At 43.6% G+C, this 23802-nt stretch overlaps 3 protein-coding genes across 8 annotated transcripts in view; 1 reads left to right on the top strand and 2 right to left on the bottom strand.

Moving 5' to 3' along the window:
• Positions 1 to 3884, top strand: LOC108940352 (dickkopf-related protein 4). The gene is made up of 4 exons (XM_018762452.2): positions 1 to 458; positions 858 to 1002; positions 3149 to 3238; positions 3329 to 3884. Exons 1-4 carry the CDS (start codon positions 267 to 269, stop codon positions 3619 to 3621), a joined length of 720 nt encoding a protein of 239 aa, XP_018617968.2. The 5' UTR covers positions 1 to 266; the 3' UTR covers positions 3622 to 3884.
• A 2527-nt stretch (positions 3885 to 6411) lies between these two features.
• LOC108940358 (peptidyl-prolyl cis-trans isomerase-like) lies at positions 6412 to 10024 on the bottom strand. The gene is made up of 5 exons (XM_018762461.1): positions 9818 to 10024; positions 7770 to 7800; positions 7450 to 7538; positions 6919 to 7091; positions 6412 to 6736 (listed from the first exon to the last, which is right to left on the bottom strand). Exons 1-5 carry the CDS (start codon positions 9884 to 9886, stop codon positions 6604 to 6606), a joined length of 495 nt encoding a protein of 164 aa, XP_018617977.1. The 5' UTR covers positions 9887 to 10024; the 3' UTR covers positions 6412 to 6603.
• Positions 10025 to 13054: 3030 nt separating this feature from the next.
• LOC108940367 (zinc finger MIZ domain-containing protein 2-like) overlaps positions 13055 to 23802 on the bottom strand; it is a 37215-nt gene continuing 26467 nt past the window's right edge. For all 6 annotated transcript variants that reach the window (XM_029257059.1, XM_029257061.1, XM_029257062.1 and 3 more), the window contains 13 exons: positions 23348 to 23524; positions 22957 to 23064; positions 21450 to 21621; positions 21116 to 21257; positions 20773 to 20983; positions 20331 to 20436; positions 19370 to 19527; positions 19137 to 19204; positions 18976 to 19044; positions 18556 to 18806; positions 17095 to 17255; positions 15182 to 15370; positions 13055 to 14696 (listed from right to left, as the gene is read on the bottom strand). In XM_029257059.1, coding sequence (XP_029112892.1) covers positions 14589 to 14696; positions 15182 to 15370; positions 17095 to 17255; positions 18556 to 18806; positions 18976 to 19044; positions 19137 to 19204; positions 19370 to 19527; positions 20331 to 20436; positions 20773 to 20983; positions 21116 to 21257; positions 21450 to 21621; positions 22957 to 23064; positions 23348 to 23524 — 1920 coding nt within the window. In that variant the 3' untranslated portion in view covers positions 13055 to 14588. The remainder of the gene's footprint in view (positions 14697 to 15181; positions 15371 to 17094; positions 17256 to 18555; positions 18807 to 18975; positions 19045 to 19136; positions 19205 to 19369; positions 19528 to 20330; positions 20437 to 20772; positions 20984 to 21115; positions 21258 to 21449; positions 21622 to 22956; positions 23065 to 23347; positions 23525 to 23802) is intronic.

Here is a 23802-nt window from a genome sequence, read left to right as displayed (position 1 = left end):
GTCAGATATAAATGTGGTCCTTCTTTTCAGGAGGTGACTGGAGAAGGAGGGACAGCGAGAGCACATCTATGTGTACTGTCCAGAAGATGCCTTTGTAGCATTATATGCATGAAGCAATACATTTGGGAAGATATTTAAAGTCAAAATTGTGAGGAAACTTGATTTCCTTTTTTCTGTCTGGATTACACAGAAACAAAAATACAATCCCTCTTTTTTTTTTTTCCCCAAACAGTAGACATTGCTGTGTTAAGGTCCAACGCTCAGTGATGTGGGTGTGTGTTATAGTACCCGTGTGCCTGGGTGTGCTCTGTACTCTGTGTGGTGGAGACCCTGCCCTGGATCACCACCGTCACAGCAACAGCAACAGCAACAGCAACAGCAAAAACAACAGCAGCAGCAGTAGCAGCAGCAACAACAAAATACGATCTTCACCGGAGACATTTGGTCATCTACACCAGGTAAGAACATTTTTATACTCTCCATACACAGCAATGTTTCATTTTACTTATACAGGCACAAACCTGATTAATTACTTGCAGGCAGCCAATGAACACATGAAACTGAGTGGTTCAAATGCTGAGATTGCAGTTATAGTTAAGAGTTCTATACTGCTCTCTTTGGATAAACTGTGTACGTGTCATGTGTTTGGAAACTTCTTGAATTTCAAAGAAAAACCTGTTGATGAATCTTGTCTACTAATATCAGAAAAGATAAATGTGACAGAAGTACAGTATATAAACCATATAAATTACATTTGCTTAGCTGGAGTTATTTTGTATTGTACAGAAAAATCATTGCTCATTGCGCTGGACTACAGGGCGATCTGTTAAAAAGCCGTGTGCTTTGCTCTCATGCAGGTGTCCTGTAAGAGGGACAGCGACTGCACCGCTCTGCATTACTGCGAGCACTTGTCCACGCCGTCTGTATGTGCCGCATGCCGAACGGAGCGGGGTCGCTGCCATGGCGACAGCGCATGCTGCTCGGGTCTCCAGTGCATCAACGGTTTGTGAGCTCCTCCGCTCAGCGTGGCGAGGCCCCTCGAACATGCAAAATGCACCTTCCTGATACTCACAACACTGGACGTTTTAGAAAGGCAGAAAATGTACTTGTTTTTCAAAGAACTGAGTGGGTAGTGCTTCTGCCTTACATTTCTGGGTTCAGCGCAGCTACATCTGTGTGAAGCTTGCATATTCTCCCCATGTTGAGGTAAATATTCATGGAAAGATTAAAGGTAGAAAAGAGCATCCCAGTTATCGGCACAAGTTACTCCACACACACACACACACACACACACACACACACACACACACACACACACACACACACGATGTCTACAACCACTTGTCCTGGGGAACTAGAGCCTAACCTGGCAACGCAGGGCGCAAGGCTGGAGGGGGAGGGGACACGCCCCGGACAGGATGCCAGTCAGCTGCAAGGCAACTCAAGCAGGACTCAAACCCCAGACCCACCACACAGTGCACCCTGGCCAAACCCCTTGCACCCCCCACAAATTACTCCAGAAAAAAGCTATTTAGCATCAAAGACACTGTATCAGGAAAGGTGTGTGCACACCGCCACCCTGTCTAGGCCAAGTGGTTATCAACAATGAGCAAGTGAGTGTGTACGCATGTCTGTTTGTAGAACTGTCTATGTCCATCTTAGAGTCCAAGAAGATCAACAAATTTCTTAGCCTCAGAAAAGCGTGAGAAACATCCCCGTCTGACACCTCAGTTGCTCTCACATGACTTGACTCAGCAGTTCAAAAGTAGGCTGAAAGAAAAACCTGTCTTCCTCACAGTAAAAACATACTTGTCACCTTCATCTTATTAATTTTTATCGCAACTTACATGAGAAGTTACTTTTATTCATGATACAGTACATAAAAAAAACTGCTCACCTCAAGGTTTTGTGTCACTTCTATGGACTGAGCAGATGAAAATGCTGAGGTCAAACATCTGATATGGAAATTATTACACAGTGCCTTATAGTTTGGCTCTAGTCACTGTGACCTCCAGGCTGTGAAATGAGTAACCAAGTTTTAGCTCATTTATTAATACTGCTCTTGTTTTTATAGATTATATAAAATTATATATATTTATATATGCTGGGTGGCACAGGGAGTAGTGCTGCTGCTGTCTCACAGCGTTTGAGTGGTGCGAGAGGACATGGGTTCAATACCCGCTCAGTCCATGTGGAGTTTGCATGTCCTCCTGTGCATGTCCTCCACATGTCTGTGTGGGTTTCCTCCCACAGTCCAAAGACATGCTGTTCAGATTCCCCTGCAGTATGTGAGTGACAGAGAGAGTGTGTTCCACTGATGTATGGACGAGTGCCCTATTGTAAGTAGTGTATCTAGCACTGTAAGTCACCTTGGTGAAGAAGGTGTGTGGGCTGATAACACTACACAGAGTTCATTGGAAGTCGCTTTGGAGAAAAGCGTCTGCTAAATTAATGTAAAAGGAAATTTACTACTTGGCTACCAACATTTACATTAAAACTTGGCTTAGTTGTTTTATATAATAAGGTGTATAGAATATCACAAATTCATGAAACACTGTATTTATTCATTTAGCAGAGACTTTTCTCCACAGTAAGATATATCAACTAACTAGTATTTAGACAACACCTTTACATCCGGTGACGTAGTGTTAGATACACTAAACTTCCTAAATTCACCCATTTACAGAGCTCAGAAATGTAACTCCCTCATTCATTCACTTATACACACACACAAGGAGCAATTTACAATCACCAGTTCATCTGAAATGCTTGACTTCAAATTATGGGAAGAAACCACAGCACCTGGTGGAACCCTTGCAAACTGTGCATAGACTGAACCAGATTTGAACCCATATCTAAATGCACATCTTAGGAATTGTGAGGCACCAATTCTGTATGCTATGCTACCATGCTGTCCATGTAAAGCACATATAACAGAAATATTGAAAACACATGTAAATATATGTATATAATTTTTTTCTTTTCAGATGAAAGAATTGGAATATTATTTCCTAATTTATTTAGCAAACATTTTGTCAGTAATCAGTTGATTTCAAGGAATTGTCACAGTTTAGAATAATGGTTTGAAAATGGTACAATCATTCAGTAGTTTTAAAGTTCTTCTTTATGTTTTACTGTGTGAATGCAGATCAGTGTAAGCGAACAAGGAATAAGAAAAAAAATCCCAACATGAACAGACCGCCTGCATCAAGTGAAAAAATCAAAAGAAAGAAAAACTGTAAGTATCGCGATAAGTGAAAGCTAGAGGCTAAAGCAATAAGGTGTGTGTCGCAACCATGGTAAACATGTGGTGACATCTGTGCTCCAGTTCAGGAGATGGAGAACTGCGTGCGGTCCAGGGATTGCGCAGAGGGCCTGTGCTGCGGACGCTACCTTACCAGCAAGAAGTGTTTGCGTATCCCTAGCGAAGGGGAGGCGTGCTCCCTGCCTGGGCACTCCAAAGGGCGCAGGGCGGTCGAGTACTGCAGTTGCGCAACGGGGCTGTCCTGCCACGCCCAGGAGCCCATCTCGAGCCGCAACGGGGTTTGCCGACCTAGCTCCGGACGTAAAGACGACGAACAACCGACCCCCCAGCAAGGCCAAGACGGCCTCCTGGAATGAGGAAACACAAAACCGTACCTTTACACTGTTGAATCAAGAACTGCCCCTTTATACAAGAGAGCACACGTGCCACTGGTGCTCTGCTACAACACTGACTGATAAATGCCTTTTCTCAACTGTTTTCATGTTAGTACAGCCTATCTATGTCTACTTTTGAAGTCTAGTTTGTTTTGGAGTCAGTGTTCAGTCACTGCCTATAAAGTACAAAATGGTGTCAGTATAGATAGAAAACTGTCCTGTTCTTTTTTCTTCCTCTTATGCCCCAGCACAGACTGGTAACTGACTTGGAAAGCATTTACTTGTGTTTGCATGTAAAGGTATTTCAATTTACACATTGTCATCGTGGTGCATCTTGTATATAACTCCTAAATAAATGGTTTCTTTATGGAAGTCCTTTCAAATGGAAAGAGGCTTTGGACTCTGCACCTGTTGCATGAGGAGCTCAGTCACTGGGTGAAGAGGACAAGACCAGGCGAATATTAGGAAATGTTTGAACACTAAATATCAGTACTTTTTACTTTACATGTAGTTCGGGATATTAAAATGTTGGAGGGGGAAAAAAATGAACACATTTTTTATTTTAAACGAGAATTCTGAATGATAGACTGACACTTCACAAGTGGTTGAATATGAGGTCATCATTATTTAGTGACACACTAGGGCAGGTATAATAATTGCGTAAACACGACTGTTCATCGTGGTATTTTGGGGAAATAGTAATTATTTAGAGATTTACATACCAGCGGTGGATGTGCTCTGACAGAGTGTGGTAAACAAGGACTCCCAACATTACCTGACGCTGGTTAAAACCGCTTTTTTCGCGCCAAACGAAAATCGAGCGCTGCGATTGGTCAATGGCACAGGAGCCTTCATTTGATTGGTAGAAAAGGGAAGAACCTGGGGGTCGCTTGCGCGAGAGCGGAGAAAAAAAAAAAAACTATTTCGTTGTTGAGGCTAATAATTTACAGCTAAAATGAGTAAGAGTTTGAATTAATTGAAAATGTGAAATACGTTAACAACCCAATAATTCAGTAATTCCGAGCTGCGTGTCTTGAAACGTACAACACAATTTAAAACTTAAACATTGACATGTCATTTGTAGCCGAATTCATACGGCTTGAATGAAAAACATGATCATTGCAGGCACGTCATTCCAGGGTAAATTCTGTTTTTTTTCAACGATACATTAAGTGTATTAAGTATATTAAGTTCGGCGCTTTTCTTTTTGGCATTCCTTTTGCTTTTCGCGTGGAGAATTGTGAAGCCAAATTATTCGTGGTAATTTTTGAGGCGAGCGTCTAATCCCACCTTGCTCTATAACAACTGTAGGAACTGTTCTTACCCTAAATTGCTCCAGTAAAACCACGGGGTAAATAACTGTAGACACCTTAACATTGAAAGTCAGCCAACTGAACAACTGGACATATGATGAACGTTCGGCGGGCTTCATATCCCGGACATGGAGATCCAGCAGGAGGGAACATAACGTCACAGCTCGCAGAGCCAAACGGGGAGCAACAGCGCCGCCTTAGTCATTTTCACGTTGAGAGAGAATGTGGGGAGGCGGGCGCAGCGACCTCTGCTGGTGATACGTGCGAACAGCCAAACGCTCCCAACGGAGCATTCTGCAGAGCGGGGCACAGCACAAAATGACGGCTGCAGACAGCGGCATCTGTGCAATTTCGCCGCTGTGCTTAAGTGATTCCGTTTCCGAACTATTGAGAGCTACGCATTCCTCACTAGAACTACAGAAAATCCACCGAGCGAACATATTCATAAATACCAGAGAATGATCTGTAACAAAGTGAACCTTCTTAATGAAGAAGGTATGTGCAGAATGTGTAATAGAGGCACTATAGGAGAACAAATAGATGATGTTCTAACTGCTCCTATCAGACTTGCAAATATGAAGGCATTCGGGTACACGGCGGCCAAGTCCATCCTATAAATAACTTGGTGCAAACAGGGAATTCCAGCAATTTGACTGGTGCAGCAAGTTTCACACCTTTCTCTACCCTACTCCGATTGGCACAGTAAATTAGAGGGCATGTCCTTAGTCAGCTTTGGGGGAGGGGGTTTCATTGCCCATTCCTTTCTGACAGGAACTCTTCACCCCTTGTTTTACTCCTAAACAAATCCTGTACATTTTAAAATGAAACCGATTAAGACAATCTGTGGGGAGGGCTGTTCGATATGTTGTCATTTCCAGGACTCAACCTAACATGACACCAAGCTGTCTAGATGCAATACTACCTTTGAGGAAAATACAAGCCTAAAATGCCCTTTAAAGAGATAAAAGAAAGCCGGAAGTTATATAAATCTAAGAATTTTAAAAGGTTACTCCAGCACTCTAAAGAAAATCAAAATCAAGAAACCAGTTAGATCCCCATACAAAAGGGTCATGTATGCTTTTATAACAACTTACAGGAGTGTCAATGCAAAGTTCAGGAAAGATCAAATCAATTTAAGGGGGGAATCATGTCAGAGGAAAAAATTTCATTCAGTTCTGCTCTAAAAGATTGAATTCAGTTTAAAAGATTGCAACAGCCACAATTGAGAGAACAGCCAGCTTAGGGGACTGAGGGGTTTGTCGATTAATGCAGACTGCATTAATAGATGCACCTTTTACCGCCAAATGCTTGTTCCAGCTATATGCCCACCATTACTAACAAGGAGGGGAGGGGGGTTACACTGGAATTCAAGTACCTTAGTCTGCAAAAGAAAATGGTTGAGATTCCTGAAGACAGACTTATGTATTCTGGACATGATCATAAAAACAAGAATGCCATGTTTAAGGTTGTTCCCCTTTATTTCAGACTGTTAAACAAATTTTGAAGTTCTGCTGGACTTCCAAATTACAGAAAAAAAAAGCCACAAATGCAGCAAGTTCAGACAAGACACCAACTGGAGGCAGAGGGTGGAGGGGAAATAACGAATCTTTCCTGGTTAGGAATGTTGAGGTTTATGTGATGGACAACCATTTCAGAGCTGGCCACAGTCAGCAATGACAAGCTTGGCCTTCGGCTTGCCACTCTGCACCCCGAAAGACTCCACCTTCCTTACCACCTCCATTCCTTCCACCACGTTTCCAAACACAACATGTTTGCCATCAAGCCTGCCAGGAAGACACAGCAGAAACTTAAGTCAATGGAACAGGTCACAGTTCAGATTGTTCATTTGTAATGTAGTAAATGCTACTACTGACATGGATACAGTATTTCAAAATGTACTTTTAATATTACCCTGTTAAGAAAGGGTTAAAATCATGCAGGAATCCTGTAGAGTTACATTACCCACCACTGAGTTTTCTCTGTGCAGATGAAGAACTGAGACCCATTGGTGTTGGGCCCAGCATTGGCCATGGACAGGATCCCTGGTCCTGTGTGCTTCAGGGTGAAGTTCTCATCAGCAAATTTATTGCCATAGATAGACTTTCCACCAGTTCCATTATGGTTGGTGAAGTCACCACCCTGAGAAGGTAAGACTATACGTTAACATTTACATTTATCTGTTTTCAAAAGCAACTTACAATGTTAATCTAGCAACAATAGTCTACCCCTTTATACAGTTGGTAATTTTACTGGAACAATTCAGGATAACTACTTTGGTTATGGATACTACAGCTGGGGGGAGGATTCAAACCTGTAACCTTTCAGTCCAAAGGGAGCAGCTCTAACCACTATGCTACCACCTGCTGCCAAAAAAATCCCAAGATGCTTTAAAAAAAAAAAAAATGTTCCGCTTGATTCATTCAACAGAGTCAAAACAAGTTCTGTTACACAGCAGTAGATGTAACTGAAGGGGAGAACATGTCCAGCTTCCACGTACCTGACACATGAAACCAGGGATGACCCGGTGGAAGGTGGAGCCCTTGTAGCCAAAGCTCTTCTCTCCAGTGCACAGGGCACGGAAGTTCTCTGTTAACAGAAAAGCAACTTCAGCAAATGCAGACATGGCACTAAGCTTCCACACAGATTCTGAAAGTGGAGCAGTACACTATGGGGTCACACAGAGCGAGTTAAATGACGTTATATCAGGAAGAGGGATGAATATAACCTGTAGAGAAAAAGCCACCATTAGAATGCCAACCAAACACTTGCCATCTTCTGGTACGTAAGCACCTTCATACTGAAATTAAAGTCACATACCTGCAGTCTTTGGGACAACATCACTTCTTAGCTGTTTGAAAACAAGGGGTTGGGGGGGGAGGTTAATCAGCAGTCAAAAGCTACATAACCCTGGATATTTGTTATTCCAGCATATGCAAATTGACAGCTGCATGCATTTATGAGCATCATTCAAAAAGCTGAATTTTACCTAAAAATATACACTTCTTGCAGGTTATATTAAAGAGTGCCTAGAACTGGACAGTAGAGCTGTAGGGGGCACCAACCAGAAGGGCTGCTGCACTTGAGCGCTGCTCTCATGCAAATCATTTGTCCAGCCATGGCCAGCATGCAGCTGTGATTGAAGAATGTGTTCCATACATACAACTTCAAACTCACTTGACTAATTCCTCCTCCCCATTCACCAACATGGGGCAGTCTTTCCTATTCCTCATGTTAACAAGTTCACAGCAAAATTACTCAGGGAATACCACTATAATTTCATTGTACTGCACAGCAATACAACAAAATCTTCAACTCAATATTTAAGAGTACAGGCTTCACTGTCACCTGCACCACAGAAGCAGCTAATCATTTACATCTTCAATCACTGGAAGTGAATACAAACTTTAAAAGGTAAGTTTGGTTCCAATACATCTTTTAAAAGGTGGACTCATTGATTTAGGAGTGGGGGGGGAGTGGGGTGGGCGGCGCAATAAATGACAACTGGAGATCAAGAACAGGAGCTCAGCCACGTGCAGAACCATGGCCCAGGACCACGTGGATCCATCACCTGTCAGTTTCAGAAAGATCTGACACATGACTTTCGGAGTTTATAGAAATGCACCATAGTACCAGCTTTGGGTAGTCTCGCAAATTCTCTTCTGTCCGCACCCTCCCACCCAGATCTCAAGGCACGATCTCCTGTAGAAGTTTGTAGAACAGAGCCCCATTGTTGCTGCATGCAAAAGCCGGAATTACGGAGTCCTTCCAAGTTCATGTGAAATACAGAAAGACGTAATAAACCAGAGAGTTTACAAGACGTACGCATATGTAAAAATCGACTGAAGGCAGCGCGGGTTCCTCCTTTCTCGCGCACGTGCCGAGAAGCTCCGAGCAACAAAAGGGCGGCAGCGCCTCGCGCGCCCTTCTCACACGCTGCAGTGCCTATTTAAATTCTTTCAGTCACGGTTAAAAAGACGACGAGGGCATCCGCATGAGCCGTACTCGTATCGCTCAATAAAAATCAAATAGCTTTTACGCAAAAGAATCCAAAAATTAAATCCTGGCGAACTTGAAGCCTTGCTCTTAAGTGGCAATTTGGGCGAAAAATGGAGGATTCCGCCGGGCAGAGATCGTGAAGCCGGGAGGGAAAAAAAAAAAAAAAAAAAAAAAAAAAAACCCGCCACATGAAGCTGACAGACAGAGGGGCCAAATTAGGCGCCTAAAAAAGCTGCAATGCAGTCAAACATATCACAATGCGACCTCGTTTATGGTTTTATATATATAAAAAATATACACACACAAAAAGATGGACATTTTAAAAATTCGGCCAGAGGAGAAACAGCAGTGCGGCGCGTTTATCTCCGCCCAGTTACAAGCAGATGAGGAAATGGCGCCGAGCGCCTTCAAATATAACTTCTTCAGCTTGGCCTTATTAGTAATTACCAGTCTCGTTGCGCGTCCATCTATAATTAATTCTTGCTTCGTTTACATAACTCGTTATCTTTCTTTTAAATCCAAAAGTCTCCCCAAACCCTACGCCCTCATTGAACAAGTTTAGTCAAGTTAGGAGCTGCAGGAAACTACTAGTTTAACTAGTTAGCGTGGTTAAGTGGAAAGGAACGGTCCGCATTAACACGGCATTTTTAGAGGTGCACACGACCACTGACTGACATTTGAAACGTCAAAAAGGTTTTCTTTTACAAAACGTCACCCCACCCGCTTGCTTAGCACTTAAGTTTTTAAGTTTTCTTTCAATATACAAGATTTACGTGTGATATAACAAAACCATGAGGTGCGGTTGGGCTTGCTTGAACAGGTGAGGTTCGCTGCGTGTATAACCACACCTACATGATGCAGCCGCTTACCTCCATGATAATCCTGCCGAGTGGCCTGCCGTCTGCGGTGATCTCGAAGAAAACTCTGGGGTGTGCCATACTGTATACCGATGTAATGCACTTGTGTGTGGACTACAGACTAAACTCCTCACCAACGCCTTTCACGCTCGCAGCAAAAAAAACTGCTTAGCACCCTCGTTGTAATATATGGCACAATAACGTCACCGCGAATACGCGACGATCCAATGAGAAGCCTGGGATTTCTGAGTGACACCCCACCCAACCAAAGGAAACAGCAATTTGACGCACGGTTAAAACTGCTGATGAAAGTCGCTTCGAACGGCACTTCAAGGATTGACATTATTTCTGGCCAGTTACGGTGGACATGAACACTGGCACGCTGTTTCATCCAGTGAAAATGGGTCTACTTTGATATCCGCGAAGCGAAGGGGCGGGAACTATTGTAATTCGCCGAAAAATAACGGAGGGTGGGTCACGGGAGATCGCCATTACGGCTCAGTTTTACCATACGTCGATGTCAGCGAGTTCTTTCGCTATAGAGCCGTAATGGCGACGGTAACTGCAGTCGTTGTACTCGAAAGCGCATATCCGTAGTTGCCTAAAAGAACAATGTTCTTTCTTCTTTTAGTTGTGATGTTAGATCTTACGGCCATGTATGCTGGAAAATGTAATGGTAGTAATATTTTAACTGTTATTACTCATTTTTTTCCCATAGAGTTTGACAGACGCTTTTAACCAAAGCGACTTACTGTGTTGTATATGTGTCACATGACATGATTTGCTCATCTAAGCGAGGTGTTATTTTTACTGCAGTGAGCCAGGAGTGAAAGAACCTTGATTGTTTTCCAGCTGGAGCAGAGCACCCTGGAACATTTATTTTGCAGTTTTGTTTAAATTATGTTCTATGGAGTCCAGCTGGCCCTTCTGTTTTGTGCTCGTTGTTTGTTCCTTGGAGTGCGTGTCCTGTAAATCTGGAATCAGGGCAATATAATTTATAATAATAATAATAATAATAATAAGGCGTGTTTTTGGAAGGTCCATGATGGACCTAAGTAAGGAATAATGAGTCCAGATATGTAATTGTACTCAGGAAATCGAAGCCAGAGGGAGGCCCCTGCTGATTATTAGCACTTAATAGTGTAATGTCAGCCTTTGTTAGTTTCCCCTCTAATTGGAGATTTAGGGGACATCCTGTATTATGGAAATTATCAAGTATTCAGTTCAACTTCATCTACAGTGGGAAGATTTCACCTCTCCCATTTTAGCTAGTCAATGGTTAAATGGATTTTTACTGGTATTATTACGCTACATCTGTCTGATACAAACACTGGAAAGTGGAATGAGGATACACCAATCATCTTTAATAACAATATTAATATCATCATTAATAACAATAAAAATGACTATGGTACACAAAATATCTGGAAACAAAACTTTTCCTCCCCACATGAATGCATGAACTTCATACAAACTGCACTCTGTGGGCCCACACTGTTCTCAGAAGGGAGTGAGAAATTACAGGATTTGGACAAAGAGCTGCTGAACTCCTCACAGTTATATCAATATGACCCCAGAGTTTTCGGCATCTTTCCTTACAGTGTTACTAACGGTTTTGATGAAGCCACAGAAAGGCCATCTAAAAATTCAATTAACACTGACCATTACGCTTGCCATTTGGAGAGAGAGAAAAAAAAATAATCACACCGCCTACCTAATTGGAAAAAAAGTGTATATTTAAGGGGGGGGGGGGGGGGGGGGGAAATCCAGCACTACTTGCTTGAATTTCTTATAAAAAAAAAAAAAAGAAAAGCTTTGGGGTTTAGGCAAACCGTGATTTCAGATAGCTAAGGTGACAACACTCAACAAAGAGACATCAACATGCCACCCTCAGGCCTTTCTGCCACAGTTTAAAACCTCACATATGCACTGAGGGCCAATGTTTGATGGTTGTGCTTTGAAGTAATACACTGAAGATCCTCAGCCGTTCTTTCAAATATACTTGAGAAAATTGAAGTTCCGTTTCAGTTTCCCTTTACTTGGAACATTTCCAAAAATGAACTGTGTTCCATAATGGTGTAACCCGCTGCATGTTTTAGGTGAAGTACACTTACACATGTGTGTAATGAAGCTATTGTTACAAAAAGTAAGGATTAATCTTTTTTTTTTTTTAAAAAAAAAAAAAGCAAGTGTGGTAGGAACTGACTGAAGACATACAGTAGGTCTAACTCCCAGCAATAGAAATCCCAGCAATAACAAAAAAAAAAAAGATTCCAAGGTGACAAATAAGGAATAAATTAACATAATAATAATAATAATAATAATAATAATAATAATAATAAAGAAATGTACACTGGTCTTGCACATTTCAAACCATGGCAGGTCTGTGGAAAGCAGAAGTTTATGCCATACGCTGAGAATGTGGCGAATGTGAATTCCCTTCTGAAGGCCAAGGAAGGAGTAATGCAGCCTCAGCCCACAACACTAACACCTACCAGCTACAGATCCGGCTTAATAGGGGCACAAGGGCCCTCTGCACTGGTGTATTTACATTAGGCCAGGTTCAAGAAGTTCAGCTTTATCCCAAACACTTCCGAATAAGCACTGTGTTGGCAGATAAAGTGCAACAGTAACCAAGTCTGACAGACGAAACTGCGATCTTCCTATTCGGACCAACTAACGTTTTGCCACGTAATGTAGCTATATGATGAAAATTAACTGCTGCTTTCAAGGAATACATTAGAAATTATCAGAGAGCATTAGACAGTACGTGTGTGGCTATTATCAGGTGCATCACAAAGTCCGCACAGAGAGGATATGAAAACCTAGTTAGAAACGTAATCAGGCTTCTATCCAGTCTGCCTGTTGCCCTCAAAGTTTATATAAAGGCCAAGATAAAAAGAAATACAACTGAACACCTACAGAAAAGAAAAAGCTAATACACTTTGCTAAGACATAACCTCTTTAGCGCTCTTCTAGATTCAGACATCAGTCATTAAACTTTTTAAAATTCTGTCAGTGCATGATTTATAATAAAAAAAAAATAAATAAAAAAGCACTGCCTATTTAAAAGCAATTTAAATGTCATATTTCGTATTTTCCCATATGGCAAATGTCCCCGTATAAAGAACATTCCTCAACAATTAAAATGATTTGATTACTTTTTCCTGCAGTTTTCCTTCAGAAAAAACTATGCATCAAATTTACTTCATACTTCAAGATGGGATAACAAGTATTAAAAAAAAAAAAAAAAAAAAAAAAATCCTCACAGAACTTAGAAAATGCAAAAATTGCACTGGTTCATATGGCAACAGCAGGGCAAACTTTAAAACTGAGTGGGCAATGATGATACATTGATTCAGAATCTACTGTTCTGCAATACACACTCCCTGCAATTAAAACATCACTTACAACATTCTTCACCCTCTCCAAATGAGCACTGAACTACAAACAAGGTATAGGGTACCACAAAGACAGTAGTATTAAATGCCCGCAGTTATTGACGTATTGCACCACGGCAATGATTCTGGAGTCACCAAACTCTGGAAGCACACGGGATACTGGAATCATGTAATTAGGAATCTTGGCAGATTTCATTCACGAATAACCTTTTCGATATTCCGACGTCCGCCCGACTGTACTAAATATGCAAACGACGGTCATTTTTCTTCCTGTGTGCGGCCGGTATTCTTCCAAGTACATTCTCTTCACAGCATCTGGGGCATCTGCCATGCACTCTTCTAAAGTAATACACTCCCAACTTTAGGTCTTATGACACCAAATTCGTTACCGCCAGTGCAACACATCAGTAGAGGCAGTTAAACGTGCAGCACGCTCTTCTGACACTTGTGTGGGTCAGGGACTGTTTTACTTAGACCTTATTGCATTGGTAGAAAAACTATGTGTCGCAGCAATACCATTCTCTCTGGACAGACAGTCAACTTCTAGCACCTTGTAAATTATTCATAGTCATGGCTGTTCAAATTAACTAAGAGCAGGTACAAGACCAAGCTGTAGTGGGATTCGGCTGGACGCACGGGAAAAGCTGTCTTCACAATGACCGAACGTGACAGGAGAAGTTTATGGCTGCCTCTCAGAATGAGAGAGTGTGTGTGTGTGCTGTATAAGAAGGAGATGTTTTGAATTAAGGCCACCCCTTTCAACTAATATCCATCTCTTTCTCTCGTACAGTTATACAAACAGCAAGCTGAACAGAAGTCTAAAGACTGAAAAGAAAATCACATCACATTTAAGAGTAAATTTTCTTTTCTTTTTTTTTAACCTCTTTATATATCAATGATTAAATTCAAAGCACACATTATAATTGTCATTTTTTTTCATTGCAAATCACACGTAACAGAGGTCTTACATTGGAAAAAAATGAAGAAAATTTCCATATAATGGTATTTTCTTTAACAACACTGATTTCAAATGGGGTGTGATTTTGAACCTTGGTCCGAGAAGAGACGTAAGTAACCCGGAGGAAAGGAATGGGTTTATAGCTTAAAAATATAAAATAATAAAATCTGATTCATAGTTCATAGGCTGTCAAACAAAGCAAAACCTCTTAGATTATAAAGTTTTTCAGTGTCCTTGGGGCTGACCGCTGCTTCCAGTTTGAAGGGTGGCGAGGTGGGGTGGGGTGGGGTACGGTGGGCGGCAGGATTATAGTTTAAAAGAAGTCATACTTCCTGCTGCCCTTGCATTTTGGGCCATGGAGTTTTTTTTTTTTTTTTTGGACCACAACAGACCACTGGATTTCGGAGGAGTGATGTGTGGGGGCTCAGTTATTCTCGAACAGAGAGAGCAGGTCGTCATTGCTGTTGTTTGGGAGGTCGGGGGGGCCGAGGTAAGAGAGCAGCTCATCAGTGTTGGTCAGCTCAGGAAGCAACTGGGAAAGACAAATACGACACCTTTAGGTTACGTTTACATGTATTCATTTAGCAGACGCTTTTCTCCAAAGCGATGTACATCTCATAGAAAATACAATGTGTGCTTTACCTTAAGGTTAAACAGTCAGCGGACAGTACGATGTTTAATAAGCCGGAAAGGGCCTTGACATTATACCTCTGAGGAGGGTATGGATACGGCAAGTGTCATCAAGTCAAATTCGACATTCGGGAGAGCATGGAAGTGATCTACCGTTGCCTTCTTCCTCACATCGCCAACTCCACACACTGTGCACCACTGAGCTGCTATGAGCAGCGTACCAAACCAAAAAGGGATCAGCAGAGTATCTGGTTATGCAAAATACACCTCTTAAGGTGTAATCTTACATGCTATATAATCTGGAAAAACATCTCCTCTACAAATATTCACAGTTCATAAATAAAATATACACGGTGACATTCGCAAAACCACAATGTTTGTACTCACATCCAGTGAAGTTTCTGGAACATCTGCAGGGCCCCCCAGTCCGAATGAGCCTTCCGTGTGCAGCCGGGCGTTCTGGGAGGAGTTGCGCGGGAGCACTGGTGCTCCTGGGCCTCCTAGATGGACGTTGCCATGAAGACCCTGAGGCTGAGGCTGTTGCTGCGAACCAGGATTATGGCTGGAATGGGGCACCTTCACCAGAAAGAGATGATGATTGGAGCTACAAACTAAACCATATCGGTGCTACTAAATCTTATACTGAGGGTTCCGTGTTTTCAAAGTCAACTGGGACAGTTTGTTCATCACTCTAAAAGTCTGCAAAGTGAATTCAACGCAAGTGCGCTAGAGGCTTGTAATCCGTCCAATAATTCCAGCTGAATTCTATATGCAGCTACTCATGTGATGTGCACCAGCGAAATCGGTGGTTTTTCGACAAACTGCTACGGGAATCGCGTGTCTGGAAGAATCTATCTGTCTCTGTGCCACCGAGCAGCTCGTGGAGAGCAGGCTGGCAGACACCTCACGCGCATGCCTCTGCATTCTGAATCCCCTGGGAGCGGATTTTATGACCCGTTGTAAACAAGAAAGTACAATAAATGACCTTGGTTAGAGGTGCGAGTGTTGAAAAACTTAAGGTAGTGCGTGCTATTTGTGATCGCTGTCTGTCAAGGAATCGGATTAATCTTTGGCCCAAGCGTTGCATTGGTATGGTAGTTCTCTTTTTTTTAAAAAAAAAAAAAAAAAAAGTACTAAATAGTTCTCTAAAAAGTCTAACGGTGAAAAGTTTCTCACTCAAAGATTCCCAAGTCTAGGACCCACTGTTTCCAGTTTTTATTTTTAAATTTTATTTCATTCCCCTCTCTGTTTCTGCTGAAATTTCAGGCTTTGGCCAAGCGAAAGCGACCCGCGTTTCCACGTCCAGCTGTTAGCAGGCAGTAAAACACACTCAGGCAGAACAATAGAGCGAGGCAGTCTAGTTCACCTCGCATCCATGGTGTTCGCAGTTCCTGAGTCCTGCTGATCTATTGATTGGTGACGGGAGAAAATCGGTCAATAGGCCCTGAAGGGCACTTTGCGGAAAGAGAATATTTTTAATTTACGGTCACTGTAAACTAGATTTCATTTAGCAGTAGCTCAAAGTTAATAAAAATGCTCAAATAGTCTTGCCGAGCATTTTTATTTATGAAACCTATATGTGAGTTTTTGCAGAATCTAACCAATAAACAAATGCATCTGAATTATAAAGCTTTTATTGATTCCGCAGACAAAGTTGAATGTGGCCAGAGACTGATGAACACTGGACATGATTGGTCAGCAAAAAGAGTTGAATATGAGGTGATGGAGACAATTTTTCCAAAAATCTTAAATGATTTTTAATGTAGCTCGATGTTTTAAAAAATAAAGTGTTACGCAGTGAACCCACGCTCCGTCAAGAGCGTGCACTATATCGAACCCTGTGCTAGCAGGTTAGGCTCCACACCACCGTGACCTTGCACTGGAAAAAGATAGTGATGATGGAACAGAACCTATGAAGTAAATTAATAGAGGGAAATCTGCTGTTTAGCTTGTGTTGATTGTGACAAGTGCAACATGACTCACTTAAAGTGACTTTGGAGTGACGAACAAATCGATTTATGAATGTCTGTCATGTCTAAGTTGAGGAGCTAGTGTACTGGTGTTATTGCAAGTATTAACAGTCAAAATGTTCAAGGCATCTATGTCTAGATCCCATGACATGTTCATTTATATGAATGTTAATAACCTACATTATTAAACAGAGTACAGTAGGTGTACAAGTGACATACAGCACAGCATTATACCCACCAAGCAACTGACACACAGCTGCTGGACCATGCACAGTAACCTCTTCCAGCTATGGTTAAAGGGTTCGGTGTGTGTGGTGTCCCTGGCCATACCTGTGCAGGCATGGGGTGCCCCTTGTCAGGAGTGAGCAGACCGCTGGGCAGGTCGGCCTGGTAGGACAGAGGGGGTGGCCCAGAAGTAAACTCGCTGAGGGGGGGTGCTCCGGGTGCGCTGGGAAAATCGGGAAATTCAGCCTGGCTCGAGTATCCTGGTCCTGGACGAGAAGAGACACAGACTCACTGCTTACATCACAGACACCACGGAGTCCAAAGAAAGAAACCATTTTCACACATTTGGCGCAGTTTGTTCTGTTCTTTGAACAGAATCCACAGTGGTCCCATGGTGACATTTTGCATAAAGAAAAAAACCCATCATTCTGGCACACAAAAGCAGTGGTGTTTTTTAAGGATCTGTCATCTGCAGTACATCTGTGTTCTTCTGCCCTATTTTGTTTGAATGAACTGCTAATGAAGTATCTGTCTGCATACGACTGCTTCTACAATAAAGGTACTGGACGTTGAACTCAGAAGGTGCAGTCTCGATATTTAAATGCCAGTTACAGAAAGCTCGCGGTTCTCTGTTGAATCCTGTGTCTCGGAAACAAACGAAACCCATTTCCTCGCTTAACTAGGTTAATTTGTTCCACGAAATGACACTGTTGGGTGAATTCCCGTTGTAAGGGGACTGAATAAATGTTATTTCTTATGATAAAAATAATACTTGGTTCCTGGACAAAAAAATGCCATCTAAAATTAAAGACCAAAATAAAAGGCATTGTAGGCATAACAATGACATCATCACCAAGCCTATGACATTTGTAACAATAAAAACATTTCTAGCTTGTGTTTTAATGTTATGCTTCCGTTAATTTGTAATTAATAACCGCTTGTCCAATGCAGGGTGGAAGTAGTCACAAGAATAGGTTGAGAGACATGGTTGTGAGCAGGTTACGCTGGATGGACACACCTGAGATTATTTGGCTCACGGATGGTGACGACACAAAGAAATATAAGTTCCCAAGATCCCCGTTTACGTCACTGCACAAAACGCACGGACACCACACAGGTGGAGGCGCCGCGTAGCGTTACTAACAAGTGTTTGACTTTAGAAGAATGACAAGGACCCCCCCCCAGCAGTAGGAGGGTGCGTCCCCGTGTCCAGCCCCGCAGTGTCATCCATCACTGGTGTACCCCTGTTATGTGAGCAGTGAGTGTATAAACAATGCATTCCCATCTACTTTGTCTTCGGTCAGTCAAAATACGTCGTTTGTATTCTACGAAAATTAAAGGACATCTTTGAAGTTTTCCTGGTTTTCCATTTCTACGATAAAAAGTGTTATTAATCAGGTATATGGCCTTTGAATGAACTGTTCAAATAGCACAAAACAGAAGAATGTTTAGACAAAGAAGTATTGCTCTGCTGTATTAAAGATGATAAAGGCGACAGACTGGGAAGGAAGAAGAGTGGACTGACAGTGTCCCAGGCCAAAGCGGAACACTCTCCATTTTTCGTACCTTGGTTGGAGTAGTCCGTTGTGCTGCTGGTGCCACCCGGTGGCAGAGGAGGGTAGGGAGAGGGACCCAGACCCGGGCCAAGCGCCGCTATCATCTCCATGACGCTGGGCAGGATCATGTGACTGGGGCTCATTGTGCGGCACCGCTTCAGCGCTGGCCCGTCGGGCTCCTCCTTTACGTGCAGGTCGGGTTTAATGGGCACTGGCTTCCAGCTGCACACGGGGTCGATGGTGATCTCCTCGTACTCAGAACTGAGGCAGGGAAAACCGCGAGGGGTACGAAGAAGATGAAGGCAGTGGCGAAGAAAAGAAAACACAGAATGGGGGCGGGTGAGACACCAAAATTAGAACCCCGCAGATAAATGACACTTCTGGAAATGTCTCCGAAATGAGACACGAGTAGAGGTGAAAGAGCACTCACTTCTGGATGTAGATGAGTATTCCCAGTATGTACTGGTCCACTTCCAGACCTTCCAACAGAGCGGTCTTACTGTGAGATGCAGAGACAGGTGGTCAGGCTGTTTAATGCACTTTACTACGACAGGATAATGAGATGCAAACAAGCGACACTTGTGGACATACTTGCACACGGGACAGCGCCAGGTACCCCTCTCACAGTTGAGCTGTAGGTAGGACTCCAGGTCGAAGCACTGCGGGCCAGGAGGGGGATTCAAAGTCTACTTCAACTCTTACAGCAAATGCAGGTAATCTTATTCCAAAGGCTTCACTTATCATGTCAAAGAGAAAATATCCTAATGCTCCCAGACAAGAAGGGTCCGCTCTCTATAACGCCCGTACCTCCAGGGGCCTCTTACCTGTATGTGTCGGCAGTCGTGACCTCGTGCCGGCAGCTGGATACGACGGAAGGTGATGGGACACTTGAGGGACACTCTAATGGCAGTCTGCTCTACACCGTCCTCCCCATTGAGCCCTGGGGTTCCCGGGATGGTGCCACTGCTGAAGTTCCTCTTAACTGTCATGAGAGGAAAGGGTGTATGAGCAACTTAGAATGCATGTTACACACCCCCAGCGGACGAGAGTTACACAACCCGACCAGCAAGGCAATGCCCAACAAGAGGTCCTGCAGCTTCAGCAATAATGATCATACGAGCACAACACTGGGAATGTACAGGAATCCAGATATCTGGACAAACAAAGCATCTTACAACTAGAGCCTCAGCGGTACCTCTGAGGGCGTATCACATTGGACCCAGCGCAGGCATAATTAAAAACAAGTCGGCCATTTAGCAATAGCACGTTATGCATGAAGATTTAAAGGTTAATATTTATTGACTGTTGAAAGGTCTGATTTATTTCACAATTCTAGTTTGTAACAAGAAAAGTCTGACAGTAGGAAGCTCATGGTCAGAGAGATGTGTTTGATACAAAAGCAAGGCTGGCAATGTGGCATCCTGATAACTGATGAAGCTCTCCTGATTCCAAACCCATCCATGAATAGGATTGACAGTATGGAACGCATTCCATGTGAAGCATAACTAGTGCCGTGCTTCTATGAAATCTTAAAGAATATAGAAAAAATAAATAAGAGCCTCCCCCAAGTTCACCCCTTCCCTTATTTAGCATGGGCTTCGGCTTTCTTTTCCTGCAGTACCAGGTACACGTCTACAGGCCGTTCTACGCGAAAGGGCACATCAGCTGGGGCTGAGCAACGCGTCAGCGGCCTTGGGGCAGAAGTGCATCAAGCAAGGGCAGGCAGCTCTAAGGGCTGTGCCTCTATGTTTCGTAGGTATGCCGGGGGCTGTTGGCCGCACTCACTCTTGGTGATGCAGTGCTCTGCGGGCAGCAGTCTCTTCTTCATGAGGCCCTGCAGGACAGAGCGCACCGACGGCCGGTGGACCAACTGCAGCACGAAAAGGTGAGACTGTGGGAGAGACAGACAGGGGGACAATGTTGACGTGTCAGAAGTGTGGGTACATTCTATAGTGAGCTTTAGATGACCTCTACATTTTTCCTAGTCAATTAAGTCTTGTGATACTGATAAAGGCAGACAGAGAAAAAAAAGAGACAGGAAGAAAGAAGAGCGCACGTGTTTGACACAGTTTATATATTTCACAGCCAATATTTTACAGCAATCAGTCATTTCAAAAGTGCTGGTCTAGAGAGTATCCTGGCAACAATGAAAAGACTAACAGAAAAAAAAAACAGAAGAAAAAAATTACATGGGGTGAGAGGTGACAATGCAAAGGAGGAGACTTACACAGCAGCAGGCTGTGACGGTGATCTGAATGGTATTCCGCCCCGGCTGGCACACCTGCTTCAGGTACAGGGGCTTGTGGGATGTCTTGTTGTCACCGCGTTCAATGGTGAGGGGCGTGGCATTCACGCTAACCTGCACCGACGCCGGCCAGTTGGTGTTCATCTGCCGGTCCTCGTGGTGGTAGCATTTGAACTGGAGCTCCAGGTCGGGCCTACAGATCACAGACACAAATACACACACGCAGAAACAAAATCAGTTGCAATTTCAAGTGGACAGGCACACTCAAATAAATGTGAAGAGGTAGCAGTAGATCTGCTCCCCAGTAGCAGTGGTAGGCCATGACCTCATCATGAGCGTCTTGTAGACAGAGTCACGCAGCTGGAAGACGTGGTTGCTGACGGCCAGGTTGTGCTCCAGGCGGAAGGGCTCCAGCACCACACCGTCCCGCACGGGGAAGGTCAGCCGCAGGTCGTCACTGGGGTTCCCTGCGAAAAACAAAGGAACTGGCTTCAACACAACACAGCCTCTTTCCACACTACCGAGCTCCAGCTTAACTCTTGAATTAAGAACTCCTTGTTTTACAACTGGGCACGAAAAGCAGTCCTAAATGGCACCCTGTCGAACTGTAAACAGCACGGAGCATAGTAAGCGCGTGTCCTGCTAATAACAGATTTTACCTGTAGGGGGTGGCGGCAGGGAGTTCATGTTGGGCTTGATGTCAGGAAGAAAGGGTGATTTGACGTCATGGCTGGGGGACATATAAGGGGGTACAGCACTGCCAGGGGTCATCGGGGGAGTTGGGTTCCCAGGGAGCGGAGAGCTGGGGTATCCTGGTATAACTCTCCCTGGCTACAGGAGAGAAGAAACAATCATGTGAGAAAAGAAGAGAGAAGCACACGGGCCTGGAGTTAAGGTAGAGTCCATGCAACTAAAGTGTACTCTGCAGAATGAGAAAAAAAATAATTCTCTTATGGACAGCAATAAGTGTTGCGGTTAAGGAAATGCACCAGAACACTGAAAGTTCAAGATTCCACAAGGAGTCTGCTGCTGTGCTGTGTTTCAGGACGATCCATGGATTCATTCTGTTGACACCAAATTGTGACCCTACCGTTAAGCATGTCAAGATGGAAATCAATATCTGTCAAACCAGGCAACGTTTTTCTACTCTTCTCTTCTGCAGTTTTGGTGATAACATATCCACTATAGCCTCATCTGCTGTTTTGTTTTTTTTTTTTTTTTTTTTTAACCTGACAGGAGCGGAACCAGGTGTGGTCTTCTGCTGCTGTAGCCCATCTACTTCAAGGCTCAAAAAACTGAATTCACAGATGCTTTTCTATACACCACTGACGCACTAAGCTGTTATTTTGTACTTGCGCCCTTCAAGTTACCTTAACAAGTCTGGTCACTGTCCTCGGACCTTTCATTAAGGTGTTTCCCCTCACAGAAGTGCCTCTGAGAGGATGTTCTTTGTTTATTGCACCATTCTCTGCACTCTTGAGACTGTTGTGCGTGAAAATCCCAAAAGTGTCGTCGTTTCTGAGTTACTAAAACTACCACATTAGGAACCAGCAATCAAATTACATTCAAAATCACTTAGATCACACACCCTGCCCATTCCACGACTTAGTCCAATAGTCACCAAATCTCTCGACCCTGTCTGCATGCTTTGTATATACTGAGTTGCATGATTTGCTGTTTGGTGGAAGAGTCTGTTTGCATTAATGTGCAAGTATACCGCATGCATAAAGTGACCCCTGAGTGACAGTCCTTGTGAGCACCAGTCCAGTAGGTTTTTTGTTCTAACAAAGTACAATACGACCTGATTTAAACTATTTGTTACCTGCACTGGTCCAACAGGGGAGTGAATTAATCAGATCAGATCGTGTCGTGCACAGCTCAGTAACCTACAGCAAAGATGGACATTGAGGACCACTGGTCTACGAGTTCCCATGTGGTGGGGATGGACAGACAAGACGAAGCGTACACTAGCTTGATCTGCAGCAGCTGGGAAGCTTTGGCCTTGTCCTTCAGGACTGATGCGCTATTAGAGTCGTGACAATTAAAGCTCTTAGTCTGTAGATCTGGGTTCAGTCAAATGGGAGAAAACAGACTTCACACAGTGCTGCACTGTACCCGGCTACATAGACAGGCACACTGCTTCATTGGACCATTGCTGAGACCTACCCCATTGAGTACAGGTTGGTTGAAGGTGTTGTAGCCTGCACCTCCGCCTGCGCCACCCCCTGCAGTCATCGCAGACATGGTGCTATTTTGCCCATTGAACTGCTCTGTCTGGAAGGTCGACACACAAAAGAGTTCTCATTCAAATTGGCTTGAGTGTGATGCTCAACACAGTACATCATACACAGGCCTGCACCCTATCGCGCTGTAATAGGCTGCTTTGGTTTCCGTGTGTGGACTTCTTGTATGCCCCCTTACGACGCAGCGCTTCCAGAGGAAGGTATTTAATGTTTGTCCACAGCATAGTGTTGGACAGAGAACACATGTAAGATTAACATTATCACATGTAACATCAACATTGTTACTCGGGCTCAGGGGTTTTCTAGAGCCTCACCTTGTAATATTGCCCTGGGTTACCAGGCCCTGGGGGGTACTGGCTCATGCTGCCCTGCTGCAGGGGCATCCGGTGGCCAGGGTAAGAGGGAGAGGGGGCAGAACGCTGCGCCCCAGGCCCGGTGTACTGCATGGGCTGATTTGGATATGGCCCTGTGCTGGGCATACCTGGGAAGCCCTGGAAGAGTAAGGTAGGGTGGGGCACAGTGGGACATAAGAAATAAGTCAGAGAGCAGGAGTTAAAGCACCAGGACACTCTGGTATGCAGCAGTATTGAATCAAGTATGTGTTCCCTACATCTCAAGTCACCCTTTCTCATACCACTGTTACAGTAAATAAATAATGAGGTCTTATGATTTCTATTTTTATAGTACATGAGGCCAGATAAAGCTTTCAGTGTTGTCTGGGTATTCCATAGAAGAATTGCTGATTAAGTTGGTTATGAAACATGGACTG

This window comes from Scleropages formosus, chromosome 12 (genome assembly GCF_900964775.1).
Source record: "Scleropages formosus chromosome 12, fSclFor1.1, whole genome shotgun sequence".
NCBI classification, from domain to species: domain Eukaryota; kingdom Metazoa; phylum Chordata; class Actinopteri; order Osteoglossiformes; family Osteoglossidae; genus Scleropages; species Scleropages formosus.
This window is presented reverse-complemented; position numbering and strand designations above follow the sequence as displayed.